Genomic DNA, 22,350 nt, shown 5'->3' on the forward strand with positions numbered 1-22,350 from the left:
CCGCACTCCCTCCTGCACCAACCCTACATTCATGGCCCTGCAAGCAATTTCTCCACTCAGATGTGGCCCTCGGGCCAAAAAGTTTGCCCGCCCCTGGCATATACACATGTATTATCGAAATACGTATCTCATGCAATGTATTGTATTTTCCTAATAAAAGCAAGTTATTTTTATCTATTTGAATGATATAAAAGTAAGGTGAAAAAAACAGAAAAAAAAATGAATACTACTTTTCGTAAAACCTGGGCATATTTCGGTAAAAATCAGTTTAAACTGAAAACAAAGGGGATTAATTATAACGCCGTGACAGGACAAACCAACCATTGGAATGAGGGGCACAAAGGCCAGCCCAGTACTTATGTTCAGTGTAGGGAATTTTGATCAATTTGCCCAACAGAAGACATGACAGCTCAGCCCTATAAGCACACATACAGGGTCAATACACTCTCCAAGTTAAGACTGCCAAGAAACAAAGTAATCAGACACCAAGAATGTCAAGTGTCAGCATTAAACAGATACGTACAGTCAAGGTAATTTAGATAAATCCCCAGCAGTTCAGACATTAGTTTAAAAAGTCTAGATGGAAAAACCATTCACTGAGGGAAGTTCAGTCCAATGGTTAGGACACTAGCCTAGGAGTTAGGAGGACCAGGGTTCGATTCCTTGCTCTGCCACATACTTCCTTTGTGACCTTGGTCAAGTCTCTCTGTGCCTTGAGGTACGTCTACACAGCAACTATAAACCCACAGCTCGCCCGTGCCAGCCAGCTGGAGCTCGCCCGTGCCAGCCAGCTGGAGCTCGCCCGTGCCAGCCAGCTGGAGCTCGCGGGGCTGTTTCATTGCTGTGTAGATTTCCGGGCTTCAGCTGGAGTCCGAGCTCTGGGACCCTCTCACCTTGCAGGGTCCTAGGGCCCAGGCTCCAGCCCAGGCCCGAAAGTCTACGTAGCAGTGAAAGAGCTCTGCAGTGTGAGCCCGAGCCAGCGGGCACCAGCCAGCCCTGGGTGTCAAGTTGCTGTGTAGACATATGCTCAGTTTCCTACCTGTGCTATCGGGATAACCGCCTCCCCTACCTCCCAGGGGTGCTGTGGGGATGAATACATTACAGATTGTAAAGCACTTGATACTATGATAACGGGAAGGAACATAAGAAAAATATTTTTTAAAAACCTTCTCTGACCCCCCTCGGCACAATTGTTATCCCAGCACTTTGCTTTTTGAACTATACCAAAGCTGCCTGAAAACTCCCACAAAACCTTAAGACTTTCACCTAGAGAAGACGCAGGAAGAAGAATTTGAATCTAAATCTGCTCAAAGAGCTGGTGGAGCCAGCTCATTTCCAGCTATAAGTTCCGCAAGATTCATAGAGTTGATGGCCAAGAGGGACCATGCGTTCATCTAGTCTGTCCTGCTGTGTCACACAGGCCATTAAATTTCAGCCAGTCACCCCTGTACTGAGCCCAATAACCTGTCACGGGCAGATAACGACACCTCTTTTGTAAAGCGCCTGGAGATCTGCTGATAAAAATAACGCTGTACAAGAATTAGGTTTTATATTATTGTGTTTGGCTAAAGCAAATCTTCCAGAAAGGCAGCCAAGTTTTGATATGGAGAATTAAAGAGATGGGGAACCCAACATGTCCCCTGGTAGTCTGTACCAATAATTAATCACTAATTAATAATTAATCAGCAGTGGTAAAAATCTGCCTTATTTCCAATTGGAAATGGTCTGGTTTCAGCTTCCAGCCATTGGTTCTTGCTCTGCCTTTCTCCACTAGGTTAAAGAGCCTCAGTACCTGGTATTTACTTTACACTGTAATCAAGTAACATCTGAATTTTTTTTTTAAATAAATTCAGCTCTTTAAGCCCCTCACGGGAAGGCACAGTCTCCAGCCATTCAGTTTCTGCGTAGCTCTTCTCTGCTCCATCACCAATATTTCAACATCCTTTTTAAAATGTGCTCAACAGAACTAGCTGCAATATTCCAGCGTCAGTCTCATCGGTGCAGCAGACCGAGGTAGAATCATCTCTCTGCTCCTACTCACCACTCCCATTCGCACACCCAAGGATTGCATTAGCCCTTTTCTGCTACCACATCCCACTGGGATCCCGAAATTTTCCTCAGCATCTTTTCTTTCTAGGATACAGTCCCGTCCCCCCCACCCCCCATTCTTTACTCCTACATGTATAATATTGCATTTGGCTGAATTCAAGTCACATTTTTGCTTGAATGGGCCCAGCTTCCCATGCAATTGAGATTGTGCTAACTTCCTGCCCTGATCATTTACCCTTTCATCAATGTTCAGGTCAGCTGCAAATTTTACAAGTCGTGACTTTTTATTTACTGCCAGATCATCGATGAAAACATTCAGCAGCGCGAGGCCAAATCCCAATCCTTGCATAACCCCATTAGAAACACCCTCGGTGTCATTGGAGATGCATCAATTAGAGAGCTTAGTCCACTTAATGTGTGCATGGTCGAAATTGTATAGGGTTAATTTTTTACCCAGAATGTCATATGGTAAGAAATCAACCATGTTACAGAAATCTAAGTATATTACATCTATGCAATTACATTTATCAACCAAACTTATAACCAAAGAATGAAATCAGGTTTGACAAGCTGCATTTTCCATAAAGCCACACTGACTGGCATTAATTCTCTTCCTATCCTTAATTCTCTATCAGTTGAATCCCATATCAGCTTTTTCCATTATTTGTCATGGAATTGATTTCAGGCTAACCAGCCTATAATTACCCATCATGCTTGCCAGTGACGAATTCTGTATCCATCATAACAAGGTCCAAAACAGAGTTTACCTCATGCTGGTTCAATATATTGTGCTAGAAAATCACCATCTATAATTATTAGAAACTATAAAGGGCATGTTAATTGTCCCATCACAGCGCTAATATCAAATTTCTTCTTAATGACACTTTTCCATTCTTCTTGCTCGTTACCCAGCCTCCTGCCACTGGTATAAAAGCAACTGAAAAAAACAAACAAACATTCTCTTCACATCCTTTGCCACATTGGTGCAACCCGTTTTCGACACTGAGTTTCAGTGTGTACCTCATTTGCCTCCTTAGCATGCTCCCTGTTAGTTTAATACATTCCCGGCTGCTCCAGCTAGTCTCCAGCATCCCCCCACCCATGAGATACAGGCCATCCATTCATACAGCCCCTTCTTTCACTGGAATGTGGCCCCTCTCCACCAACCCTCTCACTTCATACCAGCCATGCAGGCAATAGTTCATCTCCAGTATTTTCTGCCCTCTTCTCAGAGATCCTTCCAGACCCACAAGCAAGAGATCGCTTGGATTTTACTCTTCTTCCACTGCCCTCCAAGACCCTTGAAGTGTTCAATAATCTGTATAGTTCCACATGATGCCGTGTCATTGCGTCCAGCTTGCATCACCATGACTGGAGACTCACCAGACGACTTTGCAATCTCCTGTCTTCTCTCCAGGGAGACAGCACACAGTCCTGCTGTCCTTGCGTCTCTCTCCGAATTCTGTCTGCTCTCCTCCACCGATGACGACTGGCTTCTTAGGACGGTTGAAGAATCTTTCTTGGTAGCTGCTTGCTTTATACCACCAGGATGCTCATCAGGTGGGTCCACTGTAGCTTTCCATTCCATCCCATCAGAACAGGAACCCCAGTAGCTGACTTGCATTGTATCTGAGAACTGATACTTTGAAAGGGTGAACAGCTCCTGGTTCTCTTTCTCCTCTTGGTCACCAGTTGTCAGCCCACTTCTTTGGTTTCTATTCTCTCCAGTTCCATGATCACCGATTCCCCCCCACTGGTGTCTGTGGCAATGATTTTGGAATCTAGTCTCCAAGAATCATAAAAATGTAGGGCTGGAGGAGACCTCAAGAGGTCATCTAGTTCAGTCCCCTGGACTCACGGCAGGACTAGATATTGTCTAGACCATCCCTGACAGGTGTTTCTCTAAACTGCTCTTAAAAATCTCCAGTGATGGACCTTCCACAACCTCCCTATGAGGGAAGACTGAAAAAAATTGGGTTTGTTTAGTCTGGAGAAGAGAAGACTGAGAAGGGACATGGTAACAGTTTTCAAGTACGTAAAAGGTTGTGACAAGGAGGAGTGAGAAAATTTGTTCTTCTGAACCTCTGAGGACAGGACAAGAAGCAATGGGCTTAAATTGCAGAAAGGGAGGTTTAGGTTGGATATTAAGAAAACCTGTCAAAGCACCTGGTTAAGCACTGGAATAAATAGCCTAGGGAGGTTGTGGAATCTCCATCATTTGGAGATTTTAAAGAGAAAGTTAAACAAAACACCTGTTAGGGATGGTCTAGATAATACTTAGTCCTGCCACGAAAGCAGGGGACTGCACTAGATGATCTCAAAATCCCTTCCAGTCCTATGATTCTAATTAATTCTTCTCCTTCCTACGGATAGTGCTTTACATTTATCCTTACTGAATTTCATCCCATGTAATTCAGACCATATCTCCAGGTTGTCAAGATCATTTTGAGTTCTGATCCTGTCTTCCAAGCACAGATATGGACTGAAATTTAGATCTAGATCTGGTATTTGAGTCTAGACTCACCCACCCCGCTTACCAACATTCTTTCCACTCCTCCAGGCCAGGATCACTTTGCAGGGTTTACATGCAACATCAATAGCAATAGTAATATTTCTATGAGATTCTGGGCTCAACACAGGATTAACGATGAACTTCTCCAGCCTGTGATACACAAAGTCTGACTAGATTATCTTTGGTCCCTTCTGGCCTTAATGTATTAAGCATTTATTGATGTAAATGGGACCGCAATAAGACTTAGGCCAGGTCTACACTACAGGTGCTGCGATAGGTATGCTGCTACAATCCCAGAGTGTGGACACAGGGAAGGTTGTGTGGTCCCTGGAAATTAATCTCCCCATCTGATGGTAGCTAGGTCGATGGAAGCACTTGATCACCTTCTCTGTGGGCTGCCCTGCACCTGTTGTATCCCCTGCTGATGATCCTAATGGTCCTTTCAGCCCTTAAATAGAAATCAGAAATCCTGGCCCCAGCACTCTGTCATGAGCGGCTGACAGGACATCAGACGACAGGGCGAGCCCCGCTGTTACAGCACACCAAGCCCTGAATTCTTAACAGGTCCCTGTCAGCAGCTCCTTTTTTAGGACACACAGTCTCACCCTGCTGCCGGATGGAAAGGGGAACATGACGAGCCACACTTGTGCGGCTGAGGAGAGCAAAAAGACCAATCCCTTTTTTGCTGGAAGCACTAAGGCCACCGGCCTGCTCCCCCTCCCCGCCTCCCATGCTGCCCGCTCCTTCACCGATTGCCACAGCAATTTATTAACCCCAGACTCAGCACTGCAGGGGTGGGAGATGAGGGGGTTTCCATTCCACAGAGGGCACCAAGTGGCAGGCGCCCTTAGAGAGAAGACGCGCAGCCGGAGACGACCACCATGATTAGGCTGGAGCAGTTTTCCACAGCGAAGCATGGAGCCTTCACTCAGTTAGGAGCGCAGCCTCTGTGAGCTAACTGGAATCAAAGAACATGCTCCCCCCTCTGCCACAGAGCCGCCTGCTAAGAGGGAGGGAGGGACAGCAGCTTCAGAGGCCAGCCCTGAATCGTTCTGCACAAAGGCTATGAGGCTTCATGCTCTCAGACCAGCTCCCTCCCCATGCCCATGGCAGGGAGCTCCCCCAGGCAAGGTTGCTGTGACTGATGCATTAAGGCAAGTTTTCCTAGCTGAAGGGGCTGTAGGACAGGAAAGGCCATCACTGGGGTTGGGGCAAGGCGCAGGTCCCCAAGCCTCTCCCACACCCTGAGGCAGCTGCACAGCTGTAGTGTCGGTAAAATGGATGGGCACCGTGGAAGCCCCCCCGTGTTCTGCTGAGGCCTTGTCCATGCTGGGATTGTTACCCGTGTTTGCTCGATTAACGCTAGCGCCACATTACAATCACACCTTCCACTTCAGCGTAGGCATAACCCTAGTGAGCTGTCCGAGGTCACACCAAGAAATTGAACCCAGGAGCTCCCAAGTCCCAATCAAATCCTTAACCACAAAGCCAACCTGCCTCCCCAAGATCCAAGACCTTTCCCGTCTTTCTGAAGTCTTCACTATTTTTGATGCACTCTGATTATAAGGTGAAGTTCTTACTGATGGAAGATGCCAGCCTGGTAGCCTTGGAGTCCTTCCTTCACAGGGCAGGCTCACCACCCCCACTGCTCACTCCCCAGATAGCAGGTCCAAATCCTGACCTGGAAATATTGCCTTTAGGGCTAAGAGGGGCAGTTCAGTCTCATTCAATCCAAGGTTGCTGCTGAGAATGGAAGCCCAGTTTGCATCAGTTGCAACGGACATTTTGGGCAATGCAGCTACTTGTCCAGCCAGGACTGCACACAGGCCATCAACCCATTGGCCTTCAAACAACCAGATAACTTTAGTCTCTCGCGAAGCAGGGGCAGCTTGGAACTCGTCATTTTTTGCTGCCAAAGTCACATTATTCTAGCGCCAACCCCTTGACTGCCCCTTTAATGTAGGTGTCCAGTTAGCCGGGAAGAAATTTCACATACAACTGTGATTCTTCCCCTCCCACAACCAGGTGGAAAGTGCTCCTTGGCCTCCTGAAGCTCAGGCCAGCTCTTAAGAACCGGTCTTTCCCCTTCAGTTTTATTTTTTTGTTTTCCCCTGGAAGTGGGGAAAAACGGGTTGCACAGCACCCCAGGGCGACAACAGAGGCCTTCTGAAATGCTCTGCACCCATACACCTGGGGAGCCAAGTCCGCGACGCCTTCCCCAGCCTTAATGAGAGTCCTGATCAAAGATGAAATAAGCCATCAAGCTCTGCTGGTCATAGAGCTCAGCAGGGTTCCTTCCCGTCCCATGTTTACCCACAAGGCAGGCGCTAACCACCCAGAACTTCTTCCAAGATGCAGAGCAGGCTTCTTGGTGACCCCTGCCTGCATTTCCAGCTCTCCCCCCTCAGAGAAAGAAGAAGCTGATGGAGAAGCTCTGCAATTGGGCAAACTATAATCCCCTGTGGATTCAACCAAGTCGTCAGAACTCCTCATCCTGCAAGGAAATGGCTGCTTTCACCCACAGCAATGGCCCACCCTCCTGCATCATGAGATGCCATCCCGTCCGCTCCCCATAGGCTCTTTGGAAATAATAGACGTGCTTGGAGAAAGCCAAGCGCTTTTGAGAGTAAGCCGGCAGCCATGACTTGATCAAAGCACGAGAAGCGGCACATGTCACAAAATGGAGAGAGGCTTGACCAGTACCTGGATGGGAATCCTCAAGGGAATAGCTAAGTCTCACAGACAATCATATCCAGTCTGGTACACTGTTGGACTAATGTCCTAGCATAGCATTGGGGAATGCTGTACTGCCCTCTTGGAGAGGGCTATGCCGTGTTCTGCATCCCACTTATGGATCCTGAATCATTGAGGGGATGTGTGCCAGAGGATTGCTATTTATTTCCCAAGCAGAGTGAAAAGGAATAAGGAAGTCTCTTCAAATACAGACTTACATGACAGAGTAACAAGCCTTGTGGATGGGGGGGAAGCAGTAGATGTGGTATATCTTGACGTTACTAAGGCTTTTGATACTGTCTCGCATGACCATCTCATAAACAAACTAGGGAAACACAACCTAGGTGGAGCTACTATAAGGTGGGTACATAAATGGTTAGAAAATCGTTCCCAGAGAGTAGTTACCAGTGGTTCATAGTCATGGAAGAGTATAACAAGTGGGGTCCCGCATGGATCAGTTCTGGGTCTGGTTCTGTTCAATATCTTCATCAATGATTTAGATAATGGCATAGAAAGTACACTTATAAAGTCTGTGGACGATACCAAGATGGGAGGGGTTGCAAGTGCTTTGGAGGATAGGATTAAAATTCAAAATGATCTGGACAAACTGGAGAAATGGTATGAAGTAATTAGGATGAAATTCAATAAGGACAAAGGCAAAGTACTCCACTTAGGGAGGAACAATCAGCTGCACACAAACAAAATGGGAAATGAAATGACTGCCTAGGAAGGAGTACTGCAGAAAGGAATCTGGGGGGAGGGGGGAGTCATAGTGGACCACAAGCTAGATACGAGTCAACAGTGTAACGCTGTTGCAAAAAAAAAGCAAATATTCTGGGATGTATTAGCAGGAGTATTGTAAGCAAGACACAAGAAGTAATTCTTCTGCTCTACTCCACACTGATTAGGCTTTAACTGGAGTATTGTGTCCAGTTCTGTGCGCCACATTTCAGGAAAGATGGACAAATTGGAGAGACTCCAGAGAAGAGCAACAAAAATGATTAAAGGTCTAGAAAACATGACCTATGAGGGAAGATTGAAAAAAATTGGGTTTGTTTAGTCTGGAAAAGAGAAGACTGAGAGGGGACATGATAACAGTTTTCAAGTACATAAAAGGTTGTTTCAAGGAGGAGGGGAAAAAATTGTTCTCCTTAATCTCTGGGGATAGGACAAGAAACAATGGGCTTAAATTCTAGCAAGGTTTAGGTTGGACATTAGGAAAAACTTTCTAACTGTCAGGGTGGTTAGGCACTGGAATAAATTACCTAGGGAGGTTGCGGAGTCTCCATCATTGGGGATTTTTAAGAGCAGGTTAGACAAACACCTGTTAGGGATGGTCTAGATAATGCTTAGTCCTGCCTTGAGTGCAGGGGACTGGACTAGATGACCTCTCGAGATCCCTTCCAGTTCTATGATTCAATAATCTTTTAAATTTTAACAGTTTAAGTTGTGGCAACAAAAAAACAAACCATAAATTGAAAATTGTAACACATTAGCAACCCTCTCAGCTGCTGCATGGAGGAGTCTGTTACTAGAAGACTCTTTAATTAAGCGGATAAAGGCAGAATTTAGCTCCCAGCCACTGTATCTCAGCTCGTTAATTTCAAACTTGAAACAAGATGCACATTTTCAACAAGGAGGGTCATTAGCCATTGGAGCAGCTCCCCAACGGATGGGATGGACTCTCCATCAATCGGAGTCTTAATAGAGATTAGACCTCAAACCTGAAATCCTTGGGCATGATGCAGTAAACACTAGGGGAAATTCTGCAGCCTATGGTATGCAGGAGACGGTCGATACCATCCCTTCTGGCCTCAATGTCTTTGGGGAGAAGATGGTGGGTTCCATTGTGGAAGAAGGCACAGATACACGAGCAGGAGAAGGATAAAGAAGAGGACATGTCCTACTGGCAGGACGAAGGCAACGGAGCAGTAAGATATCAGAAATGCAGGCCAAGATGTGCAGACCCGCGGGGATGTGAACCGACAGCTTAAACGCAATAGGAAGAGAAGTTTCAGAGAGCACCGGGGCTGTGGGGAGAGACTTATGATTTGGAAGCATGCAAGCTATGCTATTCCTGAAAATAAAGGTTGGCAGCAAGTTTGCCCATCAGCTGGCAGGATATTTCTGAGACTTCTGTCACTCATCAGGTTAGACACCAGCTGGATTACACAAGCTCAGAACTTCCTTCATCCTCCCTCTCCTTTTCAGAGATGTCTGGAAGTAGGGTGGTGGGGCTGCAGCACTTATGGTCTCAGCAAATGGTCACACACACACAGTCTGAGACTGGCTTTTCCAATCCACCTGGGATCGGGGTCACTCCAGACCCCTCTTTTGTGCCTTATCCCCTGTAATGCAGGTTCTGGGGACCAAACTGGTCCCTCAGTGGAGCTGTTTGACCGTCAGTGGGTTTGCACGGATGTCACCAAGTGGGGCTCTGTGAGCAGAAGCTAGGAAACCATTCTGCTAAGGCACAAGGAAGAACACACTGCAGTTCATTCACCTGTAACCAGACTGGCCCTGTGGGGCTCTCAGGAGTGAAGCAAGAAGCACTGTCACTAGGGTCAGCTGCAATTCTGATGCTGACATACAGCAGAGCTGCTGAAGAAGCCCCCCGGGTATTTTTTTTGTTTTTTTAACAGTCTCTTTAAAAAGCAGGACAGCACTTCAAACTGGGCTAGCTCTCTTGGAAGATGTTCCAGGATATGGCAGGGAAAAACCCCTACAGATACTGACATTTGCCTGTGTCACTACTCTCCGCCCCAACCCACACACTGATCATCTCATTTAAAGGAATAGGGATTGATTCTAGTCTTTCAATGGGATGGAAGCCACTAAACACTATCCTAATTATATTGTCACGGCAGATGAATGGCCCCAGTGGGGCCAAGAGGGTATCTTATTTAATAAGATTGTCATTTGCTGCACACCCGCCCATGTGTCAAAAGGAAAAGTGTTCTCCATCACCGAAGGGCAGCGAGACAGGATTTGCACATAAGTGAATGAAAGGTGAATCAACTAACCGGCTAACGACATAGGACTTGCCATACTGAATTAGATCAGGGCCCATCTAAGTCCAGCGTCCTGTTTGCTACAGTGTCAGTAATAAATGCTTCAGAAAAATATGCAAGGATCCCTGTGGAATAACCTACCTATCTTTTTTTCTTAGCTCACAGCAGCAAGCGGGTAGCTTACACCCCAAGGCATGACTGTTTAAATACCTTCTTCTAGCTGGGCTACTCTGTTCACAGTATCCACAATGATTTTTGACTTCTCTTAAACATGGTCCTTAATTCTTGGCCCCCTGACACCTAGTTACAGCAAGTTCTGCAGGTTAATTATGTAAAAAGACAATTTCCTTTCATCAAGTTTTAAATGTTTGCCTTTTAGTTTCTCTAACTGCCCCTTTTCCATGGAGGGAAGGAAAAACAGGAGCATTCAATTCACCAGTCCAATACAATTCATTGCTTTGCTAATAGTTACCATCTTTCCCTCTTATTAAATCTCCTCTGTAGATGTAGCAATCCCAGGCTTGCCCATTTCTCTCCATACTGAAGTCTTCCCACGCCGCCACTCGCTGGCACCCTCTCGCTAGTGATGATTGAAACATGCCCTGTTATTCCAGCTTCTAGAGGAACAACTGCCAAATTACTCTTCCAAACTGTACAGTGACTTTGTAAATTGAGCATCCTTCTTCCAAGCACTCCAAAGGGACAAAACGTGTTTCATTTGCAACCTTCATCTAAATAAACCAACACAGTTCTCTAGAAGTGAAAGGCTAGCGCAGGAACCCACTTAAAGCAAGCCGCTTCTTCACAAAGCCAGGAGAGAGAAAACAGCTGGGGATTCCCCAGTAGCTGGATGCTGAATCTCTTACAGTCTCGAGCTGTGCAAGCTCCTGCGTGGATTACCTGCCCCTTGAAAGACACAGGGTGTCTACACTGCAGTTGCGTGCATGCTCCCCAGCCTGTGCGGGCCAGCCATGTACAAGCTCTGCTCGAGCAAGCATACTGAAAAGAGAAGCGTAGCTGGGAATAGCATGGGCAGCAGTACAGGCTAGCTGCCTGAGTACAAACCAGCCCGGAACCCCTGGGTACATACTTGGCTGGCTAGCCCAACCCACCAACCACACTACCCCCCAGCTGTACTGCTATTTTTAGTGCACTGGCTTGGACAGAGCTAGCTCATCTGCTTACTCAAGCTGGGAATCATGCTCCCAGCACAGACATACCCACACAGTGACCCGAGGGGAACGCACCACAAGTCTGCAATTCTTTGCATGTCCTCTACAAGATAGTAACATCCTTCCCTTCATCCACAAGGCCCCCTCTCTTCTCCATCAGCCCAAGGAACCACTTACTTCTGCAGTTAGTAAAAAGCGAAGCCCAAGAACTTATGCTGAGCTAGTCTAATGCAACAATTCTACAGGTTAATTGCTGTAAGAAGAGAGAAGAGACTGCAATCACTACCTTCATCTCTTAGGCAAGCACAACAATATCTCCCAGCAGAGGCTGTATCAGATATTAACTAATACTAGGTTTGATCATAGCCAAGAGGCAGAATTAAACCATCCATTCCAGCTGCTCAGCGAGTCACCAGGGATCTGCCTTTCATCTTCTCTCCCCCACTTTAATTCAAGATTACACGAGATAAAGCTTTACAGGCATTTCCAGCTCATCTCTTGTCTCTCCCTGGCAATTTCTGTTCCCAGCAAGTCTGGGGTAACATTGAACAAGGAGGAACGGTGGGTACAGGTTACACATCTCATAATGCTTTTCCCCAGGATCTCTGGCTGTGGCCCAAACTAATTCCACCATTTGGATTTGTACATCTCTGTACACTGAGCAAAGGAAAAACATAAGTCACAGGAGGTTTCTCACCAGTTTGTCCAGGAAAACCATAAGATCCTGTGAGGGGGAAAAAACAAAAACAAAAAACAAAAAACAGATAATCAGATCTTAGCCATGAACATGTCACTATCTTAAGTGCCAACAGGTTACAAAAGGCTGTTTGCCTTTACTAAGATCTCCAAAGTCTCCCGAGATCCAATACACCTCCCCATCCCTACAAGGTCAAGGCCCTGTACTCCAAGCCCTCTGTTTAAGATTAGACAGGAAGGATGGTCTGGGAGGGAGACACTGGGTTGGCATTCAGGGGATTTGGATTCAAATTGCCAGCTCAACCAGAGCCCGTGTGCCTACAGGAGGTCACAATTATGCTGAAGTTCCCCATCTATAAGATGAAAATAACGTTTTGTCTTTTTAGACCTTTGGGGGAGGGACTGTCTCACTATGTCCGTGTAGTGCTTTGCACGATGGGTCTTTGCCCCTCAGTGTTACTGTCACTACTAATGAAGATTATACAACAAGGAGACCTCATTCTGGCATTAGGGAGCCTTTCCTTCCAGGATCTGCGGTGTTGCATGTAGCCTCTCAGATGAAGAGCAAGCTTCACTGTACAACACTGCAAACCACTAAGCAGAGTCGGATTTATACTCTACTCCTTGCTGAACTAAGTTCAATAGCAGAGTTCCCCCGAGTTGGAAACAGCAGCCATGGAATTGCCTTTGTTCTCCCACCCCATCCTGTACCCTTTTCTATCGTCCATAGACACACCCAGGTCAGAACCTCAACTAGGGAGCTCCATAATACACACAGACCTAGGTCACAAACAGAAATCAGGACACAGTCTCCTACCTTGCATATTTCTTCCTGGGAATATTCTTCTATGTCTGCAAACAACAAAAATTAATCATTGAGCTCAGTTAAGTGCCCTTCCATTTAATTTAACATTCTAAATCTGCCATGTACCAGGCTGCGGCCCCCTGGCTCCCATCAGCTCTACAAAAGTTCAGTACAAACTAGGATTCATCTCATCAGCCACTGCACCATCTTTAAAAGAGGGCGGGAGGGGAAATAGGATTGTCCCTAGGATTTCCATAGGCCTGCTCTGGGACATTGATGAAGTATGGCTGCTGGGTTCAACCCGAGAAGTAGGTGCATGTTAGTGGTGGTGGCGGCAGCAGGTCGCGGGGGGGTGGGGGGGAAGGGGAGAAATGATCCTTCTATGGCAGGTTGCCAAGTGCTTTGGGGTTCAGGATTAGAGGCCTGGCAAAGCAGGAGGATGTGCTGATCCAATTTCAGATTCAAGGGCAGGAGGCGGTATCATGGAAAAGCTGTCTCTGCCTGCAAGGTAAAACAACAAGCCCTCCTGAAACAAATTCTGAAATCTCCTCCTATAAGCCCTGCTGTGGAGGAGTGTGGAGTAACTACAGGGGGGATTTAAGGAGACAGCAGGTACTGTCACTTCCCAAGCTGGACTATGACCAGGGCACCAGCCTCCAGAGCCACTCAGCGACTGGAGCGATGAACGGTGCTATAAGGGACTAGGTAGATGAAAACAAAGATCAGAAAGTCTTGCAAAAAAGCATCAAGGAGCTCTAATGACAAATGGGTCAGGGCTAATCTAGACCAACAGGAGCAGAGATCACATGTTGGCACAAGACCCTGCAGAAACCAATATAAATCAAGAGTGCACTATGGTCCTGAACCCCTGCTGACTGTGATCCTAGGAAAACCAAGGCCTTTGTACCTACCACAGGAAGGAAATTAACTGCAGTGGCCTTACAGGAGCTGCTCCCCATGCACCAGCAGGGGTTGGCTCCCCCACATCCACTCTGTCCAGACACAAAAGCCCTCTGGAAAAATGCCCCAGCTGTGCTCAACCAGCTCCTAGGCAAGTAGCTCAGATGTGCTGGCCTGGTTCAAACAACATTGTGAGTGATGGGATACTTTACCACAGGAACAAATGAGTATTTTTCAACCATATTAAAAAGGAACTCGTCAGTTCAACCACCGGTTATTGGGCTCGAGGAGGGAACCAGCCAGGTGGCGAGAGTCTACAGCTGGTGTAGGGGAGAGGACCAGCATTGTCCCTTCTGGCTTTAGATCTACCAATAAACATGGCAATGGGTGTAACTCAATGAGCAGATGTGAGGGGGCTGGGAAACATGGCGTGCTGGAAGGAAGTGGGCTCAGGGTAGCCATTAAAGAGGACAACGGGCACTGGCAGTACTTAGGTAGAGGCAGCTGCAGAAAAGGGAACTGACATGGCACATGCCGATCACCCTCCTGATCACTTATATGTAGTATCCCTTTTCCCCCCCACACCTTAGACTGCAGACTCCTTGGGCTGATGTTCTTCTGTGCTTCGTTAGGTTTGGAAAGCACCCAGGGCCAGATTTAGGTGCCTGAAGACAGAGGCACCAAGCAGGACTTACAAAAATGCCTAAGTGAGTTAGGTGCCTCTGCATCTTTAGGTGCCGAAATACCTGTGTCAATCTGGCCTCTGGTCCATTGTGGGCACCACAGCAACATTCATCGTGAAACGGTACTAAATTAACAGACCACAAAGCAGTGAGGGCTGCTGCTTTGATCAGGCCTCAAGATTAGCAATGGTATTTCACAGGGCCTTGTACCACCAGCTCCCCAGCCCTTCCCTTCCCAGCCCGCCTCGATGTTCACTCTGAGTCGTGCGTGAATACCCTGAAGCAAAAATGAAGATGCACTGTACAAGAGAAAGCTATTTGGCTTGACACAGATATTGCATAACAATGTGTTACAGCCTGGACCAAAACTCAGTTAGAACCAGCAGGTTAGGAGGGCTCTGGGGATCCCAGCCAGACTCCCAACCTCTGTAGTAGAGCCATGCAGGGGAAGACTCAGGCAAGCAGGGTAGGGTGGATGACAATAACAAACCCACTCTACCAGCTAGCCACACCACTCAGCTCCTCCTGCCTTGGGACAGGGGAGTGCGTGCTGCACTGTTATTGCTATTCATCAGGCTTGGATGGCTCCAATGACCCCTCATTCCCCAGGCTTCCAGATGGCTCAGGGGATCGTTAACGGGGGGCAGAGCCTCTCGCTCCTAGTTTGCTGCTTTAAATCCAGCCTAGGTTGATGGTGACAAAGTCACTGAGATCTAGCAGCTGTTGGGTAGTTCATGCAAAGCACCTTACAAGGAAAGAGGGCATTAGCTGTCAGCAGCCAGGGAATTCTCCCTACGGAACACAACCACTTGTTGGCAGCCGCAGCCAAGGCCAAGGATGGAATGTGTCAAGGAAGATCACCATCTTGGGTTTTCTTAGAAGGTTTCCCATTCAAGTACCAACCAAGCCTGACCCTGCTCAGCTTACAAGTTAAAGGGGCAACTTGGTTATCTACAGCCAAGTCACCTCTTCTTGACCTATTCTCCCAAGGCATCATGTGGGCAAGTTCACATCAAGGTTGTGCCAAGGATGGAAAGAGACAGGAAATTAAAATAAGACGGCCCGAAACAGTCCAGTGTCATGAGCAGCACTTCTATAACAGACACGCCAGGTGGTTTCCTCCTTGACACCATGTAAACACTGGGAGGCTTTTGTATTTACTTTCCCTGCTTCAGAAGCATTTCAACTCCAAGCCACTTCTTAGACAAACACTAGAAAAAAAATAGATTCCTAGGGTGAGCTCAAATCACACCAGGAGATTCTAGGAACCCTTGTGAGGTTATGGGGGAGGACAAGGGTGGGTCAGCAGACATACAGATACCAAGTGCACGTCAAGATGGTTGGGGGCTGCTGTTCAGTTTGTGCCACATCACAGACTTTAGAAGTTAGCGCAAGGGAAGAGATGTGTCAGACTATCCAGTTCATCTCCCTGCAAGGATGCAATTCTTCCCTACAGTCCCTATATTCCCAGGAACTTTAGCAAAGGATAGGACATTCTCCCAAGAATCAGGGCTTTCACTACTTCCCTTAGGAGACTTCTGCAGCCTAAATAGTTCTCACCAAGAGTGAATTCTACCCAATATTCAGCCTCAACTTCACCACAATAGTCCTAGCTAGGACCCAACACCCTTCCAAACAGACATGCCAGAAGAAGGCGGAGCAATTTCTCTCTGCCCTTTGTTGCTCACCCCCTCTAAGGGGGCAGAAGGGAGGAGGAGAGGACGCGAAACCTGACTGACCTGGGGGAGCAGTGGAATCTCCGTAGCCTTTCATATCCAAAGCCAGGACCCGGAAGCCAGCCTCAGCCAAAGCAGGGATCTAGAGCAGAAATATAAAGGAACATGTGACCTTGGGAAACAGACGTGCATCTGCTGTAGCTCACCCACAGCTGGGAAGTGGACTTCCATTTATTTGAACTGTCCCCTTTTAGCATCCGTCACTATAGCTACTATGAAACATCAGTCACAAAAGCTAAGATGCCACGTGAATTCCACATGCTGGAAGGGGTGTAAGAACGACAACAGACACTGTTCTAGCAAATATTTGTAGCTGAACAAACACTGGGAAAGAGAATCCAAGCCAGCTAGCACCACAGTCAGAACAAGACAAGAACGAGAAAGTCAGCCGCTAAAGAGTAAAGGTGCCTTATGGGGTGCATTGGCATTCTGATTCAGGCCAAGGCAAATTCCAGAGGCCGAGACCAAAAGAATAAACCCTGTGTCAGGGCAGAGATTCCTCAGGGGTTAGAGGTGGAACGTGAACTTCATACTAGACATTCAATCAGCAAGAGGGAAAGAGGGCTGAGGAGCAGAGCTCATTTGTGCAGAATCACCTCTTGGCTGTGGGTTTAAAAACGTGCTTTGGGTCATAGAATCACAGAAACATAGGACTGGAAGGGACCTCGAGAGGTCTAGTCCAGTCCCCTGCACTCAAGGCAGAACTACACAATAACCAGACGATCCCTGACAGGTGTTTGTCTGATCTGTTCTTTAAAACTTCCAATGATGGAGATTCCACAACCTCCCTAGACAAATTTATTCCAATGCTTAACCACCCTGACAGTTAGAAAGTTTTTTCTAATGTCCAACCTAAACTGCCCTTGCTGCATTTTAAGCCCATTGCTTCTTGTCCTATCCTCAGAGGATAAGAAGAACAATTTCTCTTCCTCCTCCTTGTAACAACTTGTTATGTACTTGAAAACTGATCATGTCCCACCTCAGTCTTCTATTCTCCAGACTAAACCAACCCTTTTTTTTTTTTCCAATCTTCTCCCATAGATCATGTTTTCTAGACCTTTAATCATTTTTGTTGCTCTTCTCTGGACTTTCTCCAGTTTGTCCACATCTTTCCTGAAACATGGCGCCCAGAACTGGACACAATACTCCAGCTGAGGCCTAATCAATGTGGAGTAGAGCGGAAGAACGACTTCTTGTGTCTTGCTTACAACACTCCTGCTAATACATCCCAGAATGATGTTTCTTTTTCGCAAGTGTTAAACTGTTGACTCATTTAGCTTGTGATGCACTATGACCCCCAGATCCCTTTCCACAGTACTCCTTCCTAGGCAGTCATTTCCCATTTTGTACGTGTGCAACTGATTGTTTCTCCCTAAGTGGAGTACTTTGCATTTGTCCTTATTGAATTTCATCCTATTTACTTCAGACCATTTCTCCAGTTTGTCCAGATCATTTTGAATTTTAATCCTAAACTCCAAAGAACTTGTAACCCCTCCCAGCTTGGTACCATCTGCAAAGTTTATAAGTGTACTCTCTATGCCATTATCTAAATCATTGATGAAGATATTGAACAGAATCAGACCCAAAAATGATCCCTGTGGAACCCCACTTGTTATGTCCTTCCAGCATGACTGTGAACTGCTGATGATTACTCTCTGGGAACGGTTTTCCAACCAGTTATGCATCCATCTTACAGTAGCTCCATCTAAGTTATATTTCCCTAGTTTGTTTATGAGAAGGTCATGCGAGACCGTATCAAAAGCCTTACTAAAGTCAAGATATACCACATCTACCACTTCTTCCATCTACAAGGCTTGTTACCTTGTCAAAGAAAACTATTAGGTTGGTTTGACGTGATTTGTTCTTGACAAATTCACGGTGACTTATTTATCACATTATCTTCCAGGCATTCGGAAATTGATTGCTTAATTATTTGCTCTATTATCTTTCCCGGTACTAAAGTTAAGCTGGCTGGTCTGTAATTCCCTGGGTTGTCCTTATTCCCCTTTTATAGATTGGCACTATATTTGCCCTTTTCCAGTCTGCTGGAATCTCTTCCCTCTTCCATGACTTTTCAAAGATAATTGCTAATGGCTCAGATACCTCCTCAGTCAGCTCCTTGAGTATTCTAGGATGCATTTTATCAGGCCCTGATGACTTGAAGACATCTAATTTGTCTAAGTAATTTTTAACTTGTTCTTTCCCTATTTCAGCCGCTTCTGATTCTACCTCTTTTTCACTGGTATTCATTATGTTAGATGTCCAATTGCTACTAACCTTTTGGTGAAAAAAAAAACCAAAAAAAGTAATTTAGCACTTCTGCCATTTCCACATTTTCTGTTATTGCTTTTCCCCCCTCATTGAGTAACGGGCCTACCCTGTCCTTGGTCTTTGTCTTGCTTCTAATGTAGTTGTAGAATGTTTTCTTGTTGCTCTTTATGTCTCTAACTAGTTTGATCTCGTTTTGTGCCTTGGCCTTTCTAATTTTGTCCCTACATACTTGTGATAGTAGTTTATATTGAGCCTAAGTGAACAGGCTCCTCAGGATTGGACTGGTGGGGTACATTGCAGCTAACAAGTGGGAGAGGTGCGGAGCCCAGACAGGCTACAGCAGGGGGCTGCAGAGCAGGACTGAGGTGCTGCAACAGGGTGGCTTGACCCTTCCGGGCCGGAGGGCCTGGAGCTAGCCAACCTTGCTCACTAAAGTGGCCCTGCTGGGTCAGACCAGGTTATTCCCTGTCAAGGGCAGCAGCTGGCTGCGGTGAAGGGGGAAGCTCAGGAAAACTGCAGAACGTACGAGAGGCTCCTGCAGGGCAGACCCCAGGACCAGGCGGTTTGGAAGTCAGAGCCAGAAACCTGCGGCTCCAGCCAGCTAGGGCCTGTGAGCAGCCTGCCAAAGCAGGAAGGGCTCCAGGCAGGAAGGCGTGGGAGGAGGGTGTGGCCAACAGGAGAAGGAAGCCAGGCCAGAGCCTGGGACAGAGGGAGAACTCCCTGTGTGGCAGATCAACCAGGGCCAGGTCTGAACTCTTGGGTTACCATGGTGGCCTTGGGCCCCCAAGGGCTGTGGGAATCACTTGTGTGAAGCCAGCCCCGGGTGAGGCATGGTCAGCCACAAGAGAGACTGTGTGGAGTTTAAGAGACCCAACATGAGAGCTCAGAGAGGCAGCAGGGTGCCTGCGAAGAGAGTGCTGGCCACGAGAGGCTGCTACAGGTGGCCCAGCAGAGCTGAGTGTAGACCCCAGGCTGGAAAGCAGTGTGGGGAGACAGGGCAGAAGTGAGGGGCCAAGCGGAGAGGACAAGGCAGTGCCCTGCAGCACCTAGCGCTATGCCTTCACTTGCTGCTCCCAGCCCCTCACGGGAAGCAGGCAGGTCATTGAACACCTAGAGATGCGTGCCAAGACTGTCGCTCAGCAGATCTCATTGGTGCTTCAGCCCAAATCATGCGCTCGGGGGACTTCCCACCAACACCCGGTAATTACCACCTGCCAGAGCATTGCTGGGCCAGGACAGTGTTATTGCTCTGAGTCTGCCAAGGCAAATTCTCCACTCCTCTGAACTGACCGAGGGGGAGCGTGGTTGCCATCACAGCCTGGCCAATCAGTCATTTCAGCAGAGCAGAAGGGGCTGGGAGAGGGAAGAAAGAGGTGACAGAGATGGAGGGAGGAGTTCAAGATTGCAGATGGAAGAGGGCGATGGGAGACATACCAGGAATGAGGTGGAGTCAGAAGTGGCCTCCACCCCTCACCATACAGTCACACGAGTGTGAGAGCCCCCCCAGGTCACCCCTTCTTTCTTATCACAGAAGGCCACACTACTGCATAACAAATGGCCACAACACGCTGCACAGAGGTGGATGATAACACACAGCACCGCTGCCAGCCATTGGCATGGCTTGGCATTACCTGGTACCTCCAGGAGAACCAGGATTCAGGGAAGCCATGGCAAAGGAACACCACTGGACCATTCCCCATTTCAACAAAATGCAGCTGGACTCCAGGCTAGAAGGAAGAACAGACAAATAGCACAAATTAATTCCCTGCCCCACAGTCCTTCCCCCTCCGTTTTACACGCAGTGGTTACACCCCATCCCCTTGCTGGAATATGGAAGCCGGCCACAGCACCTGGCACTCGGGTCATCGGCCATCCAGAACCTTAGCCCCTGGCTGTAAACATTTCCCACCTTCCCATAGCCTGGCCTACTCTGCAGCAGAGACCAGACCAGTGCTCTCTCTGGTCCAGTTTTAGAGGATTTGACTTCTGGCCTGGCCCTCAGGAAACAGTCTCACATGGTCAGAAAACATCCCCCCATGTAAAGTCTCTATCTGCCTTATTTGAATTTCAACCCATTGCTGTTAAACACCACACACTGTGACCCGACCCTTCATATAGCTCCTCTCCCTCCATGGTGTTAACACCCTTCAGATGTGTGAAGGGCGCCATCACTGGATACTTATGGCCTTCAACACCATAGTATGGGAAACCTTCACTATCAAGATGGCTTTCCCAACACTGTTCGTTACAGCCTACCTTGATTGACACATAACCGTGGGTCAGGTTCACTGGGTCACATGCAATTGGCAGAGTCTCTTCATGGCCAAGAAGCTACATGGTGAATAAAGAAAGTTCTCAGTTCTATACCAGACACCTCCACTGCCAATGATGGTGCCCAGCAACACTGGCCACAGGCTGTTTGCACCAGATATCTTTCTGCTGCTCAGCCAGCCTTCTAAACCAGCCCCACCCTCTTTGGGAAGCTTCCTTCATTCAAAATGGCCATAGCTCATTAGGCATCTAGCTCAGGGTTTCTCAAACCACCTGGTTTCTCAAAGCATCCCCTTCTGACCACAAAAATTACTACACAACCTCAGGAGGGAGGACCAAAGCCTGATCCCACCTGAGCCCCACCACTCCAAATGTGGGGACAAAGCCCAAGCCCGAGTCCTGGGTGAGGGGACTGAAGGCCAAGCCCCGCCGTCCTAGACCCCAGCAAGCTTAACATCAGCCTTGGCAACCCATGTTGGGGTCCCAACCCACAGTTTGAGTGCCACTGCAAATCTAGCCGTTTGCCCACGTTATGAAAACCCCAGGTGATCTGGCAAGACTGGCAGTATCTGCAGGAGAGAGAACCCGGACTGGCTAAGACAACTCTTGGCGGGGCTGCAGTACCGGAGTGCTCTCACAGTTGAGGGAAGAGGAATCAGCCTGACTCATCCAATGCCATTATTCCTTGGCAGTTCTGAATGGAAACAGGCCAGGAGGCAGCTTTCAGATCGAGAGACCAACCAGCAGGCTCAGGTGTGAGGTACTGATTTCAGTTCCTTTCTGATTAAGGGGATTAAATTAATTCACAGCTTTAAACATAAATACCTACACTAAGGGGGGAAAAGCATGGGAAAGAAGACTGCATGCATCTCTAGGTGTTACATGCACGTTGTAGAACACAAGATACCCCTGTTCGAGCTCCCCAAGCCCCATTAAGGGTGAGGATTCCCTGAGAATGGAGAGATGAGACCTGTAAAAGCAAGCAACAAAACAAGATTTCCTCGCCATTGTAGTACACCAAGGATACTACTTGGTCTCTTGCTTCCAGTGCTTGGTCTCTTGGGGAGACCATCAATGAGGAAGGCCAAATTGGCACTAACTTTGGTGGTGGTTTGCATGACATGGGCACCTGCCATTGTAGGAAACACAATGAAACACGTGGTTTGTTTTTTGTGGTAACCTAAGCTACCAATCAGCTACCCAATGGTGGTAGCTGCCAGTCAGGCCTGGATTGGAGCTTGTGAAGCTTACAGGCAAAAGGCTTTGTGCTCTACCACCAATCCTTCGAACTATCCATTTCCACTCAAGCACGTACGCCAATGCTAGGCACCCAAATGAAAAGCCATTGGGCACCTACAGCCTTATTTGGGCAGCCCGGATGGGATTTTCCAAAAGGTACATTGCTTCTTTAGCAGCACAAGTCCCATGACTGTCAGCGGGGTACTTTTAAGTCATTTGGATGCTGCTGAAAATCTCACCCCTACCAACCACCTCGTGTCAGGCACCTCCAC

General features: G+C 47.5%; 1 protein-coding gene and 1 long non-coding RNA gene across 4 annotated transcripts in view; both read right to left on the minus strand.

Moving 5' to 3' along the window:
* The window catches only part of EPHX2 (epoxide hydrolase 2), a 140,519-nt gene that overhangs the window by 66,286 nt on the left and 51,883 nt on the right, over window positions 1-22,350 (minus strand). For all 3 annotated transcript variants that reach the window (XM_043510023.1, XM_038396749.2, XM_038396751.2), the window contains exons 6-10: window positions 20,825-20,899; window positions 20,200-20,295; window positions 16,301-16,379; window positions 12,991-13,025; window positions 12,175-12,201 (exon numbers count right to left, since the gene is read on the minus strand). In XM_043510023.1, coding sequence (XP_043365958.1) covers window positions 12,175-12,201; window positions 12,991-13,025; window positions 16,301-16,379; window positions 20,200-20,295; window positions 20,825-20,899 — 312 coding nt within the window. The remainder of the gene's footprint in view (window positions 1-12,174; window positions 12,202-12,990; window positions 13,026-16,300; window positions 16,380-20,199; window positions 20,296-20,824; window positions 20,900-22,350) is intronic.
* On the minus strand, window positions 1,957-4,001 carry LOC122459156. The gene is made up of 3 exons (XR_006279655.1): window positions 3,872-4,001; window positions 3,478-3,483; window positions 1,957-1,966 (listed from the first exon to the last, which is right to left on the minus strand). It is a non-coding gene; the product is annotated as an uncharacterized LOC122459156 (long non-coding RNA).

The sequence above is a fragment of the Dermochelys coriacea genome, chromosome 3 (genome assembly GCF_009764565.3).
Source record: "Dermochelys coriacea isolate rDerCor1 chromosome 3, rDerCor1.pri.v4, whole genome shotgun sequence".
NCBI classification, from domain to species: Eukaryota; Metazoa; Chordata; order Testudines; family Dermochelyidae; genus Dermochelys; species Dermochelys coriacea.